Source organism: Diaporthe amygdali (genome assembly GCF_026229845.1).
Source record: "Diaporthe amygdali strain CAA958 chromosome Unknown NODE_42_length_345209_cov_65_521073, whole genome shotgun sequence".
Taxonomy (NCBI): domain Eukaryota; kingdom Fungi; phylum Ascomycota; class Sordariomycetes; order Diaporthales; family Diaporthaceae; genus Diaporthe; species Diaporthe amygdali.
Window position 1 is genome coordinate 67,468 of NW_026517062.1, and position 21,776 is coordinate 89,243.

At 56.0% G+C, this 21,776-nt stretch overlaps 11 protein-coding genes across 11 annotated transcripts; 2 read left to right on the forward strand and 9 right to left on the reverse strand.

Moving 5' to 3' along the window:
- Positions 1–206: 206 nt before the first annotated feature.
- J7T55_007066 (nucleotide exchange factor sil1) lies at positions 207–1,708 on the reverse strand (the record flags this gene model as incomplete). Its single annotated transcript, XM_053134112.1, has 3 exons — positions 207–249; positions 309–393; positions 466–1,708. 3 exons carry the CDS (start codon positions 1,706–1,708, stop codon positions 207–209), a joined length of 1,371 nt encoding a protein of 456 aa, XP_052988017.1.
- A 507-nt stretch (positions 1,709–2,215) lies between these two features.
- Positions 2,216–2,931, forward strand: J7T55_007067 (uncharacterized protein; the record flags this gene model as incomplete). The annotated part of the gene is made up of 3 exons (XM_053134113.1): positions 2,216–2,371; positions 2,451–2,683; positions 2,790–2,931. The coding sequence occupies 3 exons, from the start codon at positions 2,216–2,218 to the stop codon at positions 2,929–2,931; spliced, it is 531 nt and encodes a 176-aa protein (XP_052988018.1).
- A 651-nt stretch (positions 2,932–3,582) lies between these two features.
- Positions 3,583–4,375, reverse strand: J7T55_007068 (40S ribosomal protein S15; the record flags this gene model as incomplete). Its single annotated transcript, XM_053134114.1, has 4 exons — positions 3,583–3,652; positions 3,737–4,033; positions 4,178–4,254; positions 4,358–4,375. The coding sequence occupies 4 exons, from the start codon at positions 4,373–4,375 to the stop codon at positions 3,583–3,585; spliced, it is 462 nt and encodes a 153-aa protein (XP_052988019.1).
- A 743-nt stretch (positions 4,376–5,118) lies between these two features.
- Positions 5,119–5,869, reverse strand: J7T55_007069 (mpv17 pmp22 family protein; the record flags this gene model as incomplete). Its single annotated transcript, XM_053134115.1, has 3 exons — positions 5,119–5,274; positions 5,359–5,709; positions 5,795–5,869. The coding sequence occupies 3 exons, from the start codon at positions 5,867–5,869 to the stop codon at positions 5,119–5,121; spliced, it is 582 nt and encodes a 193-aa protein (XP_052988020.1).
- A 663-nt stretch (positions 5,870–6,532) lies between these two features.
- J7T55_007070 (uncharacterized protein) lies at positions 6,533–7,201 on the reverse strand (the record flags this gene model as incomplete). The annotated part of the gene is made up of 1 exon (XM_053134116.1): positions 6,533–7,201. The coding sequence occupies one exon, from the start codon at positions 7,199–7,201 to the stop codon at positions 6,533–6,535; it is 669 nt and encodes a 222-aa protein (XP_052988021.1).
- A 656-nt stretch (positions 7,202–7,857) lies between these two features.
- J7T55_007071 (uncharacterized protein) lies at positions 7,858–9,213 on the reverse strand (the record flags this gene model as incomplete). The annotated part of the gene is made up of 1 exon (XM_053134117.1): positions 7,858–9,213. The coding sequence occupies one exon, from the start codon at positions 9,211–9,213 to the stop codon at positions 7,858–7,860; it is 1,356 nt and encodes a 451-aa protein (XP_052988022.1).
- A 1,786-nt stretch (positions 9,214–10,999) lies between these two features.
- On the reverse strand, positions 11,000–12,565 carry J7T55_007072 (1-phosphatidylinositol phosphodiesterase; the record flags this gene model as incomplete). Its single annotated transcript, XM_053134118.1, has 1 exon — positions 11,000–12,565. One exon carries the CDS (start codon positions 12,563–12,565, stop codon positions 11,000–11,002), a length of 1,566 nt encoding a protein of 521 aa, XP_052988023.1.
- A 720-nt stretch (positions 12,566–13,285) lies between these two features.
- On the reverse strand, positions 13,286–13,945 carry J7T55_007073 (uncharacterized protein; the record flags this gene model as incomplete). The annotated part of the gene is made up of 1 exon (XM_053134120.1): positions 13,286–13,945. One exon carries the CDS (start codon positions 13,943–13,945, stop codon positions 13,286–13,288), a length of 660 nt encoding a protein of 219 aa, XP_052988024.1.
- A 1,428-nt stretch (positions 13,946–15,373) lies between these two features.
- Positions 15,374–16,624, reverse strand: J7T55_007074 (uncharacterized protein; the record flags this gene model as incomplete). Its single annotated transcript, XM_053134121.1, has 2 exons — positions 15,374–15,835; positions 15,896–16,624. The coding sequence occupies 2 exons, from the start codon at positions 16,622–16,624 to the stop codon at positions 15,374–15,376; spliced, it is 1,191 nt and encodes a 396-aa protein (XP_052988025.1).
- A 1,646-nt stretch (positions 16,625–18,270) lies between these two features.
- Positions 18,271–19,280, forward strand: J7T55_007075 (uncharacterized protein; the record flags this gene model as incomplete). The annotated part of the gene is made up of 2 exons (XM_053134122.1): positions 18,271–18,318; positions 18,402–19,280. The coding sequence occupies 2 exons, from the start codon at positions 18,271–18,273 to the stop codon at positions 19,278–19,280; spliced, it is 927 nt and encodes a 308-aa protein (XP_052988026.1).
- A 394-nt stretch (positions 19,281–19,674) lies between these two features.
- On the reverse strand, positions 19,675–20,428 carry J7T55_007076 (uncharacterized protein; the record flags this gene model as incomplete). Its single annotated transcript, XM_053134123.1, has 2 exons — positions 19,675–20,162; positions 20,368–20,428. 2 exons carry the CDS (start codon positions 20,426–20,428, stop codon positions 19,675–19,677), a joined length of 549 nt encoding a protein of 182 aa, XP_052988027.1.
- Positions 20,429–21,776: the final 1,348 nt, after the last annotated feature.

Genomic DNA, 21,776 nt, shown 5'->3' on the forward strand with positions numbered 1-21,776 from the left:
ATCGAGACGGCATGGACGTAGAGAATAAGCGCCCAAGGGAAATGAAACTGCTGCTGAGCTTCAAGAGCGCCGTGCGAGGATATCCCGTGACCTTCCGGCTTCCGCAACGTGCCGCAGAACAGAGTTGGTTGGAGAGCTGGTTGGCCCGCCAGCTGAGTCCAAGTGAGACTTTCATCCGGCGGCAGAGAATGGCAGCCTTGACACGTTCAGCCTTCAGCCAGTTCGGACAGCCGTGTGCTGAAGGCGTCGCTGCTAGCAGACGCACTGGTTGCAGTGGCTGATGAAGGGAAGCTCGCGATTATTCTCACTGAAGGCACACTGTGATGGACCAGAGAGTCAAGTCGCCGAGGTCACTAGCCTTGAACCAGACCTCGAACGCTCGCCAGATGCTTGCTATGCAAATCGTGGGTATCATTTTCCTGGAAAACCGGTCTTCGTCTATAGGTAGGCCGCCCTACAACTCACTGCGCTCCTTCCCAGCCTGCGCCCGCTCGGCCTTCCTCTGTTCCTGTAGCCTCTTCCACAGTTCTGCGCTCCAGTGATCCTTATCCGCCTTGTGGAGCTTCGCGAGCGTCTTTAGCTTGTAGTCCCAGTCGTGGTCCACCTCTCCAGGCCTGGGCCAGACACCCAAAGTCGCGCCCATGCTCTCGTCCAGGAAGTTGTCCAGCACCAGGTTTGCGAGCTTCTGCTTTGCGGGAACTAGTTCTGGCCTCTCGATAGAAAGGACCTCCAGAATCTGCGCCATGCCACCGTTCGCGAGGAAGTCGTCCCGGATGATGGGGCTCTTGATCAAGCCCCTCAGCGCTGCCGTCTTGGCCTTTGTGAGGCTCAAAAGACTGCCCTCGGCTCCAGAAACGGCCTCAGCGGCAAGGGCATCTGGGGTCAGCATGTTGAAGACCGCTTTGCTGAGGTCCCGGCCTGTCCCGGCACATTTTGTCTTGCTAATGTCGTCCCATGCGTTCTCAACCTCTTGGAGCGCCTTGTGGTTGTTCTGAAGCGAAGAGCCAACGATTGAGGCCGCGAGGCCAGCCTGCTTGACCACGTCATCCTCTCTGCCCTTTGAGAATACATCCTGGGAGCTCATCATACACAGCAGCTCCTTGACCGCGCCCGTGTCCTCGGCGATCTTGAGGCCGTAATAGATGTCGTGGGAGATGTCGTCCAGGATGTCCAAAGCTGCGCCGATCGGCCGGTCGTTCAGGGCAAGAGTCTTGAGCACCGTCAAGGAGTCACGGAAAGACTGCTTCTCCTCTATTGGCTCCTTGATCTTTCCAACCGACTCATATTGAGGCGCGCCCTTCGGGATCTGTGGTTTGCTTCCAGCCTCTGAGTCTTCCTGCTGGTCGATGACCACTACTGACGAGCCCACCGGTAGGCCCTCAAGGGCAGGGTTATCCTCGTTCGGGTCGTTGATCTTTGCCTCCCTCTTCCCCGTGTTCACGTCCAGCCTGACGTGAAGCCCTGGCGGTATCTCCTGGTCCTCATGAACCGTTTGAAACTCGTCCGTCGGCTCGAATACTCTCGGGTAGCATTCGGCAGGATTCTCTGTGTGACATATCAAATCACTCTTTGCTCCGTCTTGTGCTTTGCTGCCCTCAGAATTTGTGCTGGCTGATGCGCCGAACGTCAACAGGGCGAAGACGAGAAATACTAATAAGGCGAGACTTGATCCGGCTGATAGCCGTGACGATGCTTGATGACTTCTCATTGTTTGATGTGATCAAAAAAGTGTTTATGAAATCTCAAGAATTAAAAGAAGAGCGACGCCTTGCTCTGATGTGTGATGGATGCTTTTTTAAGTTGAATATCGGACAAATTGCGACGGCGAAGATAATGGACAATTAAACTTGTTGGAATGTGAAACTGGGAAATGAAAGCATGAAATATTCACCATCAGAACAGCCACGTCTCAAGATTAGAACAATGAGTCAACAGATGGAAGCCTTTAGAAAGGACAGATCCCCAATGCCGCATCGCCTCCCATTCAGACCCTCAAAGAGGCAACTTGGCAAGTGGGCACGGCTGACCAAACTGGCAAGCTCCAGTGGCAGGAACCGGTGGAGCACAGACCAACCAAGGCACCCAGAAATCTGCTGACTCAGCACCTGGGAGCCGTGCGGGAGGGAAGCTTTGGCTGCCCAGCATCGTCACCTCGAGAGCACTCAGCGAAGGTGAAGACGAGCCAATTGACAGCGCAAATCGACCAAAACTCAAGATGCTGGCCGTTAGACAAAGAGCGGCTTGCATCGCCCGAACCGCTCTGCCGGCAGCCATCGCCGCGCGACAAGCCAGACGATCGTACGCATCCGACCATGGCCACGGCGACCACCACGACCACCACCACGCCCCCCAGGTAGAGGAGTCGCCAGGAGTACGTTGCCTATTCCATTGGGGTTCTGAAGAGAGAATGAAGACGTCAGAGAAGGTAGTAGCTAACATCCTGTCCCTAGCTCGGCCTGTACTTCGTCCTCGGCGCTGCCGGCCTCTCAATGTTCGCCTACTCCATCTCCCGCGACGAGAACTCGAGCGTGGCCAAGTGGATCGACAGCTTCAGGGCCGAGTCCCAGAAGACATGGGAGTACCGGAACACGCTCCGGTCCGATATCAAGGACCAGGCGGCGCGGGATAAGCATCTGTTCCTGACGGGGCAGAAGGAAGAGGGATACGAGCTGAGGACGCCAGAGTACGTTTGCATACCTGACGCTGAGCTCTGAGCTGGCTTTCTCCTTTTCATTTCTAGAAAATTGGATCTTCTGTTGGGCGCAAGGCGGCTAACTTGCTCTAATAAGGCTCATCGACTCCGGAAGCCCCAACAATGTCCCAGCCGGGCACTACGTCAACCTGGACAAGGTGATACAGCACTACCAGAAGCAGCATTTGGATGAGGAGGCGAGGAAAGCAAAGAAACTGGCGCAAGCAAAGACGGAGTGAGGACTTGGACAGAAGGCACTGCGAGCCTTGTATCATATGGGTCAACACGTGCAGGTAGAGTGAAATGGGACTTGAATTCCAAACATGATCGCTGTGCTATGTGGACTGGAATCATTCACCACCATGGTTCATACAGTAAGAGCAACCCTTATCCCTGAATAGACGTGACCATGGAGTGGTGTCGACTGTCACATTCAGCGAGAGTCGGGATGAGCGTATGCTATGCACAGAAACTGCCAGAGATGGCCGACCCGGACCCGAGCGATAGATCACACGCACATAGAAGACTTGTGGAGACTACGAAGAACGAAAGGTATTTGGGGACATGGCACGGCTAGTTGAATTACTTCGGATTTGTGAGACCCAGTGAGTTCTGAACTCTGCGATTAAACGCCTCAATTTTGATGAACTGGCCCGCTCCGACCTGAGCCGCGAGTGCTGTTTCTCATCCCACGTGTTGCCCGATTCACCGTAGCAAGTATCGTCACGGGTTGTAGAAACGACATTGATGTCAAGTGCACTTTTCTCATGTGCTTCATTCCTTCACTATCATGCTAGATAGTGGTGGCCCTGCCGTTCCAAGCAAAACCATGACCATTCGCCGAGACCGTTTCGACACAATGCAAGAACCCGCAAAAGACCGCATCCATTTTACTTCAGAGGGATGAAACGAGAAGAGTGCGTCGCACCGATACCGGGACGACCGTGCTTGACAGGCTTGCTGCGGGGGTTGTTAGCAGATTGTCCTTGTTCTCGAGCAACCCCGTGGCGGGACGAGGCGCGGGGGAGATGGTGCCAAACGTACTAAGAGATAGAGAACTCAGCCAGGTAGTGGCCAACCATCTCGGGCTTGATCTCGACCTGGTTGAACTCCTTGCCAGAGTAGATGCCGATGACGCTGCCGATCATCTCGGGGACGACCAGCATGTCACGCAGGTGAGTCTTGACGAGGTCGGGCTTCTCGTTGGGCTTGGCCTCCTGCTTCGCCTTGCGGAGCTTCTTGATGAGGCCCATGGGCTTGCGCTTCAGGCCACGGTTGATCCTTCTGCGGGCACGGGCGTGGACGACATCGCGGAGCTGGTCGGAGGAGAGATCGAGGAGCCTGTGGTTCGAGGTTTCGTGTTAGCCATCCATTCCTTCCCATGCTAGATGGTGCTTTGCGTGTCCATGTTCTCGGGTGTAGTGGTGGGTATCGCGGCGGGAAGACATTTGTCTCTATCGATCGAGGGGGTTGTTGGCCACGTACTGATCGAGGTCAATTCCACGGTAAGAGAACTTGCGGAAGGTTCTCTTCTTCTTGAGCTCGGCGGCAGCCTCGGGGTCCTGCATCGCGAGCAAGGTCAGCCATCACGCCGTCATCAATCTCTCGCATCCTGCCCCATGGGCGAGCTCGTTGGAGCATCGAATATCGTGGAGGGAGACGTACGTAGTCGGCGTCAGCCATGATTGCGGTTGGTCGATATTGTCAAGATTTCGCTGTCCGATAGGTGCTGGTATCGAATAGCGAAATTTCCGCGATGGTCGTCTTTCCAAAGTGATTGAAGAAAGGGTGGAAGTGGGACGTCTGCGCAGACCAACGGAGCCAGTCGGCCAGGGCGCTAGCTCCGCAAGAATTTTGATTGTGCTGCGGCAGAATCGAAGGCGGTATCACGTGCACGGTCACCTGACACCGGCAGCAGCAGTGAAGGGAGCCGGACTGCTGCAAGCATCCTAACTATCTTGCTGACTGACTAACTCTTGCAGCATCTTACTGATTATACATTTGCGACACTCAACCGGATCACTCGCAAGTAAACTTCTCAGGTTTATTATTATCTCGTGAAGATAATGAGCCGGTCAAATTCTGAGCAATGCATCGAGTGTATGAGACTGGTCTTGCGGTCCAGGTCAATGCGACATGCCCACCGGGTGCTGCAGTTTGAGGGATGTTGGTGCTTTCCAACCAACCTGCCCAAGGACTGGACACCTACAAAGCGACCAGAGTAGTTTGGGTTGCCATGAGCAACCTGACCAAGGCCAATGACTGCCACACTTCGACATGTCTTCGTTGTATGGAAGAGAACGCATCAATGTGCAAATGATTCGTTCCCCAGCCACTTGAAAGCCTAGTAATATGAGTACACACTGCTCACTCAATGACTACTGTGGCATTCCGTAGGTCTGACTTTAGGTCCCATGAAGTCTGCTTCATATCTTCGCAGCTACCAAACTCATGTATATGCCCCACAGAAATCCGATGAAGCTGAGAAAGACTATGCGCTTCTCCACGGGCACAAAACTAAAGCTCACTATCGACGCAATCGGCCAGATCTTGTACCCTGCCACAATGATGGGAATAGTCTCCTGTAGGAATGTATTAGTTAAGATTACTCGACCACGTCTTGTGTTCCTCCTGTCACAAGTAGACCAGGTTCAAAGGGCACTTACAGTCCTCAGGTTCTGTCCTATCATCCCCATCTCCTGCCCCTTCAAGACCCCCATGAGGACGAGGAATGCCACAGTGTTGATAAGAGCGCCCAAAGTCATACAATCCACGAACCATTTGATCAGGGTATTGCGCACGTTGAGCTTCGGCTTGCTATTGACGTCCTCTACGTGCCGAACTTCTCCCTTCTCCACATCTCGTCCCTCTTTCGGGTATTCTGATGCTGCAGAAGCCCGCGCATAAGCCGGGAACCACTTCTCAAGGAGGAGCTGCCACTGATAGTTGGGCGGTGCTGTCAACACGCTGAGGAGCACGAAGCGGCCGAGCTGGGTCAGATCTAGGGCCCATGGTGTCTGTAATTCCATAGGTTAGCAAATTCAGTACATGGTGGGCTTAAGTTCGATTGAAACTTGCCTTAGCTTGATACATCTCGATTACTTGAGCAACCACATTAGATGCCGCAGACAGGCTAACGGCCTGCGTCGTTGCCACAAACATAGGTGATGGTGCCATTATGAAAGGCCAAATTCGACTCTTTCTGATCGATTGTATCTGAAAGACGATATTGTTCTTAAGGATGTTGCATCTGAATACTCTGGAATGTCTCTTTGTTTAATTAGCAACAGCAGTCGTATGGCTATAGTACTGAAGCCGGTGGATCCGTGGCGGAAGTTTATAAGTGCAGGCACAGTCCGTACGTCCCGGCCGAACCACAGTGTCAATGGGGATGCAATGAATCTAGTAATGATGGATGTTGGATGATGAAGGGAATGCTGCTTCAGCCGCAATGAATGAAGCTGATAGACAACAGTTGTTCCAAATGCCCTTGTATCACATTGACAGCTGCTGACCTGTGCCCCCTGAACCTTAGGTCGTTGATGCATTGGCTCGCACGGGACGGCCCACTGATCGACTCTCGGGGCCGATTTCCAGGGGCTCCCCGCCCCGTCACAGAGGAGGAGTCCGCCTGGGCAGAGCCAGACCAGCTGAAAGAGAGATGAACACAGAAGTTGTCTATTATGAGACATTGGATCTTGGCAGTCCTCTAGATTTGTTCCCTGCTCTCTTGTACATGAGCCGCAGCAATCGGACAAGAAATGGAAAGTATGGAAATGCACTCTATTTCTTCTTTGCCGCCCGAAAAGCGACCACACACTGCCAACCACATCTTCGCGCTCACCTGCCCGCCTTACAGCTGTCCCAGTATTTCTGAACGCCCACCATGACCTTGGCCCACCTCTCGAGCGCCTCGGGCCGCCAGACCTCGGCGCGGTCGTAGTACTCCTGGAACTGCGGCTTCCCGTCGCCGATGGCCACGAACGGCCGCTTGCTGCGCACGTAGATGTGCAGGTCGGGCTCGACCAGCCACGCGCGGTCCAGCGTACCACTCTTGATGAACATCACCGGCGGACCGAACACGTACTCGCTCCACACCGCGGAGAAGCACCTCGGGCAGCGCACGATCATCTGACCCTCCCCGGACTCGGACGGGATGGCCACGCGGAGAAGGTCGTCGGGTGGCCCGTTGCTGTTGTCGCCGGCGAGTGGAGGCGGCGCAGGCCCGGCCGCTGGGATTGTATCTGGTGCGCCGCGGTGGGCGGGTATTGTTGGCGCCGCTGGGGCCAGGCGCGTCACGCTTGATGCTTCGATGATGATGTTGGGCGAGAAGGCCGATCCTGTCTCGCGCTGGCAGGCTGTGCAGTGACAGTTGTGAGAAGCCATTGGTGCCTGCTCGAGGCGGTACCTGAAGTGACCGCACACACAACCTCCCTCCATTGGGAAAGCCGAGGGGTTTTCTGAGTAGTGGGGGACTGTCGTGGACGCGTTTTCATTGTTGGAGGCCATCTTTTATAGCTGGAATCGTCCTACGATCTCTTCTGGTAGGTGTGTTTACTGAGATCGTCTTCGGGTTCACGCTGAGAATTTCAACTCTGAGGATGAAGGCAGAGGGCTTCTTGTCTTTTAAAGGGCCCACAAATGCATGTAAGACAGAGGGCGCACGTATTGTGTTGTGCCCGATTCGGTAGGTGGGTCTGCGACAAGACCAATCACGATGCACAACGTGAGAGGAGGAGCAGGGCAACGGATCCTCAAGTGCTCAGACGTGCTTGCACCGGAGGATAACCTAATGCGGAGAGAATCCGCAATGATGCCTGTTAGCAAACACTTGCGACGTAGGGATCCTGAGTGCGAGCACCGCTCTGTCCATGGTAAGCCTCTTCAAATGGAATGAATCGTGTGCCGACGTGAGGATGTGTGCCGGCTACCTCGTAGAGCAGAGGTCTACAAATTTCGATTGCTATCGTATCTGTACGTGTCACGTATAGTGAACTTGCATGGCAAGTTTAAAACAGTAAGAAATTGATTGCTATGCTGTGACCGCTCATTGGGGCCAGCCAGTATATGCTGTGGAAAGGAGTGTGGTATCGTGCTAATCCGTTACAATCTGAGTACACGTCGAAAGATCCCTAGCCCCGCTGAAACAAAAGAAACATCCGCCCCTAGAACCGAGTTCTGGACTTGAGCTGATCGCATTCCTCAAGAAAACGGTAGATGCCCTCCAGACCCTCGAAATCCTCAGAGACATGCTCGGCAGAACTCAGGACGTGATCAGACATGCTCTCATATCCTTCCTCGGCATCAACTTCAGGCTCGGGGGTCGACAACCAGGGGTTCTCCTCAATGTACTCATCAAAAAGGGCCTCATCTTCTTCGATCGAGGACACCTCTGAGAGGTGCGACCTCATTGAGCCACCCGGGGAGGTAAGCGTTTCCTCATCATGTGCATCAGGCGCATACGGGAAACGTAGGGCCATCGGGCTGCCGTAGCTCGAGTCGAAGTCTGCATCTTGTCTGATGACACCTCGCTGGACGCCAGTATCGTCACATAATCGTTCCACCGTATCCGCGTCGAGGCCCGGGAATCGCACTCGCAGGGTGTTGTTCTTCTCCAAAGTGATGGGAAGGTCTCCCAGCGCTGCAAGACGCCTGAGATCGCTCATGACGGCCGTGAGGTCCTTCAGCTGTCGCGCAAAGTCGGTCGAGAGGACGTCAAAGAAGCCATCGGCGTTGAGGGTGGCCGCACCGGCCTCGGGCTTGCCGTCGAAGCCAGTGGCCATGGCGGCAACGGCAGCGAGGGGGCTCAGGGCAGTCACGGTGGGGCTGATCTGGAAGTCGACGAACGAGCCGGGTACGATGCGAGGCATACTAGCCATCTTCCTGCAAGCAGTGTCCTGCAGCGAGCTGACCGGCTTGTATCTCCTCTCGCCGTTGGGGCCGTGCCCGTCGAAGTGGGCCCTCTGGCCAGAAAGCCAGAAGGCGCGCATGGCCTGGGACACGTTCTGGACGACCTGCGCCTGGGACGTGGGTGCGTGGCTGAAGTACCGCTGGCCTCCGACACGTCCCGAGCCGGGCATCGCGTAACCGCCGGCTGTCCGGGGCATCGCGCCGCCGGTGAGATTCGGTCGCAGTGTGTGGGCAAAGGGAGCTCGTCCAGGGAATTGGGAGAATGCGCGTCCGATGTTTGTCTTGTTGAAGGCAGAACGGTCGATTCTTGGCCCGGCGCGAAGCTCGTTGACGGCGGTTCCGATGAAGCGACGAACGCCGGCGTTCAAGCGGTTGTACGCGGTGGAGGACGACCATCGTGCGCCGCGCTTAGACTGACGCAGGAACGCGGTGGGGTGGATGGGCTGGCGACCGGTGGAGCGGACGGTGACATATTGGACTTCTTTGCTGAGTGGTTGCGTCGCGCCGGCGAGCTTGCGCTGGAGGACCTTGGTCATCTTGGCGGTGTTGACAACCGCGCTGCGGAGGGCGCGCATGACCACGGGGGCCAGCACTCCTCCGGCTGGAGACATGTTGGTGGTTGCCTGTGTCTTGTGTTCTCAGGGCGAGAACAGAAAGACGACGTTGTTAAGGAATGGGTGGGAGGGAAAAGGGCGGAACGCTGGTTCGCGGTGGCTTATAAGCTCCCTCCCTTCCCTTCCCTGCCGGTTGACCCCGGGATCTACAAGTCGACTTCGCCACATCTGGGATCCAATCTAATCAGCTGGTCTGAGCTGCTGAGATTGTGGGGTGTGGCAGCTCCCCACCTGTTAGCTCGTTCTCCGACTTGCAAAGCCACATCGGAGACGCTTGGACTGGTCCGTCGCCAGGCCACCCAGATCAGCTCCACCACTACTGTGAGATTTTTCCGACTCCACCCCAAATTTTCTTTCCATCTTCTGCAACAAAAGCTTCCTCGAGAGCTTCAAACACCACCTGTGACACTCTTCTCTTTGCATTCAATCTTCCACAGAACTCAGCCTCCAGGCAAGGTACGACAGCTCCCCTCTCCCTTGAAATATCTGCTGTGACGAACAAACAACGAACAATCCAATTCTTACTAGCACCATGGGGACTCTTTTTTACTCTAGAATTACCCTGAGCAAACACACCCAGCACAATGTTTTCGACGGCCAGCCTCTGCGCGTTCGATCGCTAACGTGTCAACAGATTAGTGTCTTGCCTTCTTTCTTTGCCCTTCTTTCTAGACGCGCTGGTCTCGCTCAAACTCTCAAACTGTCAAACTCAAAAGGTTCGTTCCAGCATTTCCTCCTCCTCCACCGCCCCCATTTCCATGATGCATACACTACATTCAGGGATTCCTCGAACCGAAGACCAATGTGGACATAATGTTTTATAAGTTTCAGCCTTGTCTGATTGGATACGCTTGAAATTCTTCTTGCTGCTGCCTTGTTTTCTTGCCGCAACATCTTGCTGACTGTCACCGAACAGGTACATTTCCCACATCTCTTCCGCGCCTCTAGCAACATGATGAAATTTGAACGAACGGGCGGACAGATCGGAGCTCGTCGGCCCGTCTCGTCAAAAGCAGGGCTGTACACCTTGTGAGGCGGGTTCGCGCGGGTCACCTTGTTGAGAATTCGTCACCTGATCTTGCTACCTCGATTCGCGCTCTGTCGCCTGCACGCCATGTCTGTTGTCGAGCTTCTGGCTAACACCGAAGACAACAGGTAATTCAGCTTCCCTACTTGTTCCGCAGGCGTCCTGTACAGCAAAATGATGAACATTATTCACACTGTTTGATCCGTGCCTATGGCCGGAGATGAACACTAAACAAAATCTGATTTAATGAGGTATGTCGACTGCTCGCCGCACGTATCGGGCCCGCAAGCTAACAATCTCGCAGACTGACAGCTGTTTGCCTTCGTCGAGCAAGTCTTGCGTTCATGGTGATCCTTTAGCTGACGGGTTGCCCATGGCAGGTAATTGCTTCACGTAGAGTCGAGCTGCCCTTCTCATCCTGTGAGTTCACTTCTCTGTTTGACTCGACCCGCCTTTCTGATGATTACCTTGCTATTTTGCCACTGAATTTCTGTGACGACGCAATCATATTTTACCTTATCTATCACCTTGGAGAACTGATCAGGCTATGGTCATGTCGATTCTTTTCGCATGAGTGTTTCGAATCCCTCGCTGACAATCCTGGCTCCAGCAGGCTCGCTTCTAAACCAAGACTGGAGAGTCTATCTTCTATCTAATAGTCTTAAATGAACATTACAATATTACTCAAGTGTCATGTATCAAATCTCCCGTGATATGCCGATGCGTCTATGTGAAATGCTCCCGTCCCGCCCGTCTCTACTTCTTCAGTTGTAGCCTCGCATTCCATGCGACTATGCACCTTATCAAGTCCCAGTCCCCGTCGTGGCCAACCCAGTCCGTAACAACAATGCCTGTGCCCGCATCTCCGACGTCCAGCTGCGCCGGTCCTTTGCCCTTCTCGGCGTGCCTGATGCAGAGGTACTCGATGATCGAAGGGTTCACCTTGGCGGCAATCTTCTCTGGCCAGCAGCTGGCGTTGAAGAAATTGCTCGCAGTCAAGAAGTTGACAAAGAGCGGCGGCGGCGGCGGCCCATCACCACCTCCGGGTCCTGGTGCGGCAGCATACACCTGCTGGCACGCCCTCTCGAGGTGCGACCGGGCCAGCTCGGCCTTCTTCTCGATGTTGGTGCTCTGGGTGACCTCGTAGAAGTCCTGCACGCGGACGAGCCCGCTGTCAACGGTGCCGTCGGCGCAGTTGTCGGGCCACGCCGAGGCGTCGATGCCCCAGCCCTTGCCGCCGTGCTCGGCCTGCAGCGCGCCGTCGTTGTTGAACCGCCGCACCAGCACGATCTTGCCCCTCGCCTCGCCCAGCGTCGGGATCCGCGGCTCCGTGAACCAGCGCCGCGCCGTGTCCTCGTCCCTCCCGCCGTCCTTCCCGCCGCCGCCGCAGTACCGCTTGAACAAGTGCTGCGACATGTGCTGGTCGGTCCCGCGGCCGGTGCCCTCGCGCTTGAGGCTCATGATGAGCGCCTCGGACGGGTTGGCGTCGAGGAAGGCGTACAGCTCGTCGAGCAGGCCGGCGAGGTGCTTGCCGCCGGCGAGGGAGATGGGGAAGACGCTGTGGACGAGGGCGAGGCCGTCGTCGTCGCGCGACGCCGACAGGCGCACGTCGAGGAACCGCACCCCGTTGTCCAGCTGCTCGCGCACCCCGACCGCCTGGCACCGCACCGACGGCAGCGCCACGTGGCACGTCGGGCTGTTGTGCGTCCCCGGGATCGACAGCGCCGACAGCGGCCACCCGTCGCCCAGCTCGCGCATCCACGCCGGCAGGCTCGCCGAGCTCAGCACCGACAGGTGGCGCGCCGCCGGGATGTACACGGCCGTCAACTCCAGCGGCGGTTCCTCGTCATTGCCGTTGCTGTTGTCGCCGTCGCCGTCTCCGCCCACCTTCCTCATCACCACGGACCGCGCTCCCGGGCTGGGGCAGTCCACGACATACCTGTGGGCCGGGCTGCCTGTCGCCTTGAACGTCAGGCGCAGGACGGATCTGCCGGGCTCCGCGGCTGGGATGTCGGTGGTCTTGGTCTCAAAGGCACCCACGACGACGTCGGTGACATCACAGCGCTCGCTAGGCTCCTGACCGTCGGCGGGCGCGAATAGTGCCGGGGTTGAACTGGTGAAGAGCCCCGTGAGAGTGCTGTTGATGCGGGAGAAGCCGCCGCCGGGTGGGGGCGCTCTCTCGAAGCGCTCGGTGAGCACGAGCTCGAGCGGGTTTATGGTGACGTTGCGTATGGTGAGCGACGCCATCTCCTCCTGTCCGGGGTTGGGCGAGCGGGAGCGGCTGCGATGGCCGGAGGGTTTATGAACTTTTAAGGAGACCATGGCTGCGCTGCTGCGGTGAGGGGGCTGATGACATGGTTCTCAGCAGCCAAGCTCCGTGTATGCCAGCCTCTGCTTTTCTTTCCTTGGCCGAACTTGATGGACGCGCTTTGCGAATTTTCGAATTCCTGCACAATTGCATTGGTTCGCAAGCAATTGTTGTTCAGCCAATCCTCGAAATTGACTTACTGACGTTCTGGATGACTTCAGGGGCTCGCTTGCGTTTATTTCCTGGAACGAGCCCAGTGGGGCTCACTCATAACATTCAATCAGTGGCTTGCAACAGCAACACAGAACACTCCCAAGGTTCGTCTTGCTCAGTACTGGAACTACGTATTCATCAATTTTACATCACAATTGATAGAGGACAGAAGTACACGGGACGTCAATGTCTCAATTCATCGCCTATTACGTGCCTGGCTCATCTCAACCTTGCAGCCAATATGCCCCGTCCAAAAACTATCACTCAGCTCTATCTCTCCCATCAGGTGTACTCGTTGACCATTTGGTAGTATACGATGAAAGTAAAGTGGCATGGTTTTTGGATGCGAAGTCCTTCCATCCAAGGATCATACGCCACCTGTTACCATCCGACCGGAACCACTGAGACCAAGCAGGTTCTGTCCAAACAGCGAGTTGATCTTTCGATTTTCTTTGTGGTCCGCAGTTTGTCCTCATGATGGAGGTCCCCTTTTCACGAGTCTCGAGACTCAGGCTAAAACATCAAATGCTAGACCTCCGCAAGCGTCTCGGTTGGGGAGAAGCATCGTCATCGCTTCCCTTATCAGCGGCCACAACGACCCGGCCGCCATCACCATCGTCGCGCTTGCGCTTCCCACCCAGGAGCTGCTTGATGTGCTCTTCGCTTCCCAGGACGTTCCCCGAGCCCTCAATGTGCATCCCCGCCTCGACGGTGATCCGAAATGGCCTCGGCCTGCCCTCCTCGTCGATCATGGGGATGCCGCCGTCGTTCATGCTGCCGGCCTGGCGTATCGTGGCCGTGACGGCGTCCACGACGGCCTTGGCGTGGTCCGCCGGGGGGGCCGTCATCAGGATGGCGTTGTTGTCGCCCTCGACCTGCACCGTGGTGCAGATGCGCAGCTCGATTGGGCTGCGCTCGTCGTCGTAGTCGTGGGGTACGTCGAGGTTGACGTATTCGCGGTTGTTGTCGTAATTTGCATTGTTCATGTTGCACAGCTGGGAGAACTGCGCGGCGCTGGTGGCGCGTGAGGGATCTTCCGCAACGCGTCGGGTAGCTGCTTGGTGTCGTAGATGACGGGCTGGCGGACAGTATGCTGGAGGGGGAGAGGGGACACCATGTGAGATGTCCTTTGGAAGACCAGTCAACGGGTCGAGAGAAGCTTGGTTGGGCAGTTGAGCCATGCTTCGCGATGTCAAGAAAGTAGGCAAATGAGGTGATCAAGAGATTCTTCTGGTAGTGGCTGCCTCGCCTTGATATGTGTTCCTTTGAAACCATTCACGGCGATGAACACCACTTCGAAATCAGTTTCCTTATTCTCGATGCTTGAATGCCCTGATGCAGATGTAGTGTAAAGGGCCTGTATCTAGCAGGAGAGAGTATGTCTTGTAATCCACCAGCAAGCTCAGTACTGCTTGTTTGTATCGAGGAGTGAATGTTGTATAAGTATTTCATGCGATGAAAGCGAGCAGTGAGTTGGCAGTAGAACAGTAAAACACCTGACAACGGAGGAGCCTGATGGCTTTTATTGTAAGAGCAGGCCAGAAAGAGGGATAATACCTACCGGTCCTACATGCTTTTTGGAACACCCAAAAGATCAGTTCGAGCACAATGGTGAGCACGGTCACTCCAGGAGATATTGTAGTTCCCCTGATGATGTGCCAGAGAAGTGGCAGAGCATGGATGCATGGCTGGCACCATAGAGGGCAGCACCAATCATCGCAGGCAAAGTAAGATAACAAGTGAGACTTCTCACAAGACAATCAGAACAGTTCTGCTGGGGGCGGTGCTGCAAATGGAGGTGAATAGAGTGAATCTGGGATTGTTGGTGAGGAAGGAAGAAGGTCGCTTGCTATTGTTTCTCCTATTGTTGCCAGATGGAAGCGGGTCCCGGCCGCCGTTGCGTAACGTTAGACCAGCCTTATTGAGTGCCTGTTTGGGATGGTCCTACCTACAATTCCTTGCTCTTTGTGTTCCCTGAGCTCCGTGACCGAAGGCACAGATCAAGAGCCAACAGCGTGCCGGCCGCATACAACCAATTGTCAGTTGCAAGTGGTCGATAAGGTTCTCACTGCTGCTGGATGGTGCTGTGGCACGACGTTGTCCACGGACGCAGTTCGCACATGCCGCCTAGGGCTATTGGAGACCGGCACCGGAGACCAGCGTCTGAGACTTCGAAACGGACACGGACGATCGTCTGCTCTTCCCACCGCAATATAAGTTTTCGGCCAAGAACGAGGCAATACCTGCCTGGCCGCTGGTTCCACGAATAGAGCTATGTCCATGTGACTCTGTCGAGACAAAACACTTCACAAAAAAAGAACCACCAAAAAACCACCACCTAGGGGATGAACGATTTGAGGATATTCACATGGCACAAATAATTTATGTGATCACAACTCGATCATATTCAATTGCGCTTCGTTGAGCGAATCTAGCAAAACTCCGACCTAAATGCCCCGTTGAATGGGTATCTTTGCATGCCTTGTGTTGAAAGACGCCTTCCGCCCACGCGCTTTTAGCTACCCATATCCCTTATGTTGTTGAAAACCGTACGCCAGTTATTGATCCCAGATTGTGATTAGTATAAAGGAGTTTGTATGATACTTGCTCTAGAACTTGAGAGTCTTGGGCTTCTCCCAGTTGAAGTCCTGGTTGGTGCCGAAGTGACCGTTCTTGGCCGTCTGCAGGTAGATGGGTCGTGCCAGGTCGAGCTCCTTGACGATGACACCGGGGCGCATGTCGAAGTTGTTGCGGATGATCTCGACAAGCTCCTCGGAGGTCTTCTGCGAGGTGCCGTAGTGGTCGACGAACACGGACAGGGGCTCCGCAACACCGATGGCGTAGGACAGCTGGACCAGGGCGCGGCGGGCCAGGCCGGCGGCGACCAGGGACTTGGCAACCCAACGGGCCAGGTAGGCGGCGGAACGGTCGACCTTGGAGAAGTCCTTGCCGGAGAAGGCACCACCACCGTGGGCACCCCAGCCACCGTAGGTGTCGACGATGATCTTACGGCCGGTCAGACCGGCGTCACCCTGGGGACCGCCGATGATGAAGAGACCAGACGGCTGGATCTATGGGGTTGTCAGCCAGCGCCCAAGGTCATTGGGATCGGGGCATGTGCTAGGACTTACGTGGTAGACGGTCTTGTCGTCAAGAAGGTGTGCGGGGATGACCTTCTTGACGATCTTCTCCGTGATCTCCTTGCGGAGCTGCTCGGTTGTGATGTCCTCGGAGTGCTGGGTGGAGATGACGACGGTGTCGACCCGCTTGGGGATGACGGCGCCGTTGTCGTGTTGGTACTCAACTGTGACCTGGGTCTTGGTGTCGGGTCGGAGCCATGGCAGAGAGCCATCACGGCGAGCGGCGGACAGGGCAGAGTTCAGCTTGTGGGCGAGCAGGTGGCTGAGGGGGTGCAGCTCGGGGGTCTCATCGGTGGCATAGCCGAACATGATACCCTGGTCACCGGCACCGAGCTCCTCGAGGGCCTTCTCGTAGTGCAGGCCCTGGGCGATATCAGGGGACTGTTGCTCAATGGCGACCAGCAGGTTGAGGGTCTTGTAGTCGAAGCCCTTGGCGGAGTCGTCGTAGCCAATGTCCTTGATGGCATTGCGGACAACCTTTTGGTAGTCGAGGTTGGCCTTCGTGGTGATCTCACCGAAGACCATGATCATACCGGTCTTGGTGGCAGTCTCACAGGCGACCTTGGACAGGGGGTCCTCGGCCAGACAGGCGTCCAGGATGGCATCCGAGACCTGATCAGCGATCTTGTCGGGGTGACCCTCACCGACAGACTCGGAGGTGAAGAGGAAGTTGCCCTGAGGGGCGGTGACATGGCCGTTGACACCGTTGTTGGCAGCCATTGTGACGTGGGTTGGTGATGAGTGAAGGGGAGGAGGAGGGGGTCTAACTGGTCAAGAGTTAGTATGGATGTATGTTTGTATGTATTGGAATAACCTTCTGCCGCAAGAGTGGGTGCGGGATAAAAGTTCCTGAGTCTTCTTGAGGTCGGGGTAAAGGCAGTGATGGGGACGGGTTTTGGGCTGTGGAGGAGTTTTCATCCTGCGCCGAGATGGCGGGGTAGAAAAAAAGGCCAGAGGAGGTCAATGGATTGGGATGTCCCGGGAATTGAGACGGCAAAGCTGAAGCTAAAGATTGCGTGCTGGAGGCAGTAAATGGCTTACCTGTAGACAATCTGGACGGGCGTATGGAGAGACGAAGGACTAGGAGACAGGGAAACCGACGAGAGGGAACAAAACGAAACGTCTACGGGAGAAGAAGTCTGGGGAGGAGGAGGAGGAGAGGGAGGGATTGAGGCCCGGGGATGAGAGGAGACTTTATTGAGTCGGTGTGTTAGGTAACGGCGGACCTGGTTGCTCGTTGCTCGTCAGAAGAAGGAGCCGACAGTCGGGGCCCGAAACTTTTTGGGAGGGCTGGAGGGGGGGGAACAAGATACACTGGACTGGTGACTGGGTGCGGCAGAAAATAGAAGGACCCTTGCAACGTCGAGGACCTTACATCAACCGTCCGAGGAGGGGGGAGAGGGGAGAGAGCCAGGGCGTGCCTACTATTCCCCGCCCAACGCTACTGTAACAGAAAGGTCCTGGCTACCTGTTGAGGATCGTCTCTTCTGCCGAGTTATCCAGTACCGTCTACCCACGGCTCAACGAGCTCAACCAGCCCAGCGATTGCGCGATTCTTAGGCTCTGGCAGTCGCAGTCGCACCTGCAACACACCCGCGCCCGCACACGCACCCGCGCCCGCGCCCGCTCCAATACCCGAACCCACTCTTCACTCTTGTTCCCATGCCCCAGGCTCCGGTGGCCGCCCGTCCACGACTCGGGGAGTTCGCAGAGGACACACACATACAGTTCCTGACGGTGGGCGGAGGCGACCCCGACCCCTTGCCAATGATAAGCTGTCATCATGCCCATGTGCTGACATCGCCTCCAGCCGCACTTGTATCCTGACACCGAGTAGCCAAGTCCCTGACTCCAGAAACTCCGAGCGAGCTCCCACGCCTGTGCCTGTTCCTGTTCGTCTCGAGCTGCTGGCTGATATCCCCAGTCTTGTATTCGGATGGCTATTTGGATGCTATCATCCTTTCCTAGAAGCTACATAAAGTCGGCATGCCAACCATTGACGCGTATTAACCTCCATTGCGTGCTCAGGGCTGCCAGATGGCTGTGGAGTGCTCTCATGAGCGACTCGTACCTGGAGGAGAAGCAGAGTCAGAAGCAGAGTCATAGGCAAAAGTCAGAGAAGCGTACAGTAAGGATCTGCACTCCCACCCCGGGAAGTGATAAGATAAGCAAGTACATACACCACCCCAGTTTGAAGCTGCCCCTCGTAGTGGGGGGGAGCATCCCCGTCAGACCGAAAAGACGGCAAAAAATCTGGGATACAGAGCATTGCGTGTACTTCACACGCAACCTGACCTACGTCGACCGCCTTCTTTTCAACACATAACACCAGTCGCTCTCTAGGGCCACGCCCGCTCAAAACCAAGATGAGTAAATTCGGTGTCATGGTCATGGGCCCAGCAGGCGCGGGCAAGGTGCGTCGAGCCTCGCGACATGCATCCCTTCCAACATTCAACATATCGCCAGTGATGCACGATTTCTGACGAGAGCGCCGCAGTCCACCTTCTGCTCGGCCCTCATAACCCACCTGCAACTCAATCGCCGCTCCTGCTTCTACGTGAACCTCGACCCAGCCGCCGAGTCCTTTGACCACCAGCCCGACCTGGACATCAAGGACCTGATCTCGCTCGAGGATGTCATGGAGGAGATGGGCCTCGGCCCAAATGGCGGGCTCGTCTACTGCTTCGAGTTCCTGATGGACAACTTAGACTTCCTGACCGAGGCCCTCGAAGGGCTGACCGAGGACTACCTCATAATCATCGACATGCCCGGCCAGATCGAGCTGTACACCCACATCCCCATCCTGCCCGCCCTCGTCCGCTTCCTCAGCCAGCCCGGTGCTCTCGACATCCGCCTCTGCGCCGCCTACCTTCTCGAGGCCACCTTCGTCGTCGACCGCGCCAAGTTCTTCTCCGGCACCCTGAGCGCTATGAGCGCCATGATCCTGCTTGAGATCCCCCACCTCAACATCCTGTCCAAGATGGACCTGGTCAAGGGGCAGGTGCGCAAGCGGGACATCAAGAGGTTCCTCACCCCGGACGCGACGCTCCTGGACGACGATCCGGCCGAGCAGGTGCGCCGGAACACCCTCGCCGACGCTCAGGGGGAAGGGAATGCCGACGAGGCGGAGGACGAAAGTGCCGACCCGGCCGAGAGGGGCGCCGTCATGCGCGGCGCGAGCTTCAAGAGGCTGAACCGGGCCGTCGCGAACCTGATCGACAGCTTCAGCATGGTCAACTACCTCAAGCTTGACTCGTCGGACGAGGACAGCGTCGGCGCCATCCTCAGCTTCATCGACGACTGCATACAATACCACGAGGCACAGGAGCCAAAGGAGCTCAAGGACGAGGAGTTCGAGGATGAGCCCGAGGATTAGTATTCTGGGTAAACATCCTGGGCTTCTTTATTGTTGGGCATCAAAAGTGTGTTTGTGTTGCGAGGCGAGTGTCTTGTATGGTCATTCTCAGATTTCATTGCTTGCATAGCGCCGGAGTTGTGGTATCTCAAATCATCATAAATGCTATTCCAGATCCAAATACACAACGCTGCCCCAAAAGTACGCCAAAGGTGAACCCTCGAATCGCGCCTAGTGCCTGTAACCCGTCATGCAGCTCGTTCTGTCGTGCAATCATTGGTACAGTCATGTCAAAATGGTGCGTGCTCCACGCCTTAACACCAAACCATGTGTGTAGATAGATAGATCACCGCCCTCATCACCAGCGTAGGCACTCACAGCCTACCACGCGCCCGCCCCGGCCTGCATGATACCCCTACCCAGCCCTATTTTTCACCAGGTTCTGCTGCGCCTCGTACCGCTCGTACTCTCTGAGCCAGACCTCGCTCGTATACCGGTAGATCAGCTCCGCATAGCCCATGACCGCCCCGACAAAGGCCACCAGGTCCCTGACGGCCTGGTCGAGCCCGCGCTGCCACACGACGGCGGCGAGGCCGGCGACGAAGGACCAGAAGACGAGGCGGAGCACCAGCGCCGTGAACCAGGCGACGACGCGGCGCACCCACAGCAGCACCTGCACCGCGACGAGCAACAGCACCACCACCACGGCCAGCACCACCACGTCGGGCGAGTTCATGAACGCCTGCATCGCGCGGTCCAGCACCGGCTGCAGCACGGGGGACATGATGTCGTTGTACAGCGTCGACAGCAGGTCCAGGAACTGCCGCCGCAGCGTGTGCAGCGGCGACGAGGGGCTGAGCACGTGCTGGTTCACGAGGGCGAGGGTCTGCTGGGAGAAGAGCGCTGCGGAGTCGGTGGTCAGCGGGTTGGCTTGGTTGTCAGGAAGCCAGGTTATGTGGGTGTGTGTGTGTGTGTGCGGGTGTGCGCGGGCGGTAATGTGGCCTGTTTGGTCTGGCAGGTGGTGCTGGGTGTTGATAGAGGGTACTGGGGGTTTTGCTGGGGGGATTTTCCGGGCAGGATAATCATTCAGGATGGGAGCATCGCATACCTTCGCGGGCAAAATTGAGGTTTTGCCAGAATGTGTCTACAATATTGTCTCCGCCGTCCATCGCTGGGGGATTGTCCACCGTGTCGCTTGGTCGGTCGGTCGGTTGGTCGACTGATCTCTGCTTATTTCTTTCCGACGCAGATTGGGTTGGACGGGGTGCGATGCAGGCCAAGGGCACACAGAGTAAGAGCGTCAGCCAAGCTCGATACTGCAAAGGTAAGATGTACCGGAGATGTTGTGCTCAAGCAAGTGGGCTGCGAATGTGTGATGAGTTGTTGTTGGGTACGGGGCGTGTGGTTACGGGGCGCGACGACTCACGGGGTCCAAATGTTCAATTGTCCACTGGAAGCTCCCGCAACAGCAGGGGTTCGCGCTCGGCCTGGGGCACGCACGGGCCAGCACTATCACAGGCCGAGGATCTCATTGTACCGCGCAGCCTTCTCTTTGCTGATCCCTACCGAAAGCATGAGAGCAGTCTCTCGATAGATACGGGTGCCGTATGCATCGGGTCTCACTTTGTCCATGATTCCTTCCGCAACGTAACGCCTTTTGTCCAATCTGGACTGAAGAAAGTAAAAGGCTTCTTGGACCGGGCTCTGTCCACCCCCCGAGGAGATACTCTCACTTGCATCCCTCGCTTATTGCGCGTCTAGACCTATGGCAAATAGACGTATTCCCTTCTGGCACTGGAATTGCGAGAAGGTCACTCTGTAGCACGTGTACTAGACAAAGTATACACTCCCTGAAGCAGCTATGGCTGGCTGTCTTTCACCATGCGTCCGGTCCATTTGAACAGGCTATTGCTTTGGCTGGACCGTGAACCAGAAAGGAACGACGCACTCCTCAAGCATGCCATGTGCTTGTTCCATGGCTTACACCTCTGCCGGCAGACTCAGAGCCTAGAACTGGCTCATATAACCATACCCCCTGGACAAGGTTCAAAGCATCGGCGGGTCGGTGAGCGCAACTCAGCAAGATCAATATCCGTATCAAGGCATCCCCAGGGCGTCAGTGTTCCCATTATGTATCCCACGCAAGTTCTAGGGACTGCCGCGTCCGTCCGAAGAGGGTATATGTATATCGTTCTGAGATAGTTCATATCATAAGACATTACTTTTTATCGTCCCCTCTCTAGAAACATGTACAATCGCTGCCTAGCCGTCGTGAAACAATCCCATCGATCGATTCGATAGTCTGGTACAAGAGTCCACCTCAGCCGGTATGTTTCAAAGAATAAATGGAACAAGAAGAAAAGAAGACAGATAGAAAAGAGGGGTATCAAATCCTGTACAAGCCTATACGGCCATTGACAGGTGTAAGCCTTGGGGAACCCAACCCAGGGGCCGCTTTGCTTTTTGTCCTTATCCCGCCTCCCCTCCCGCCTTTGGAAACCACTCCTGAGCCCATCT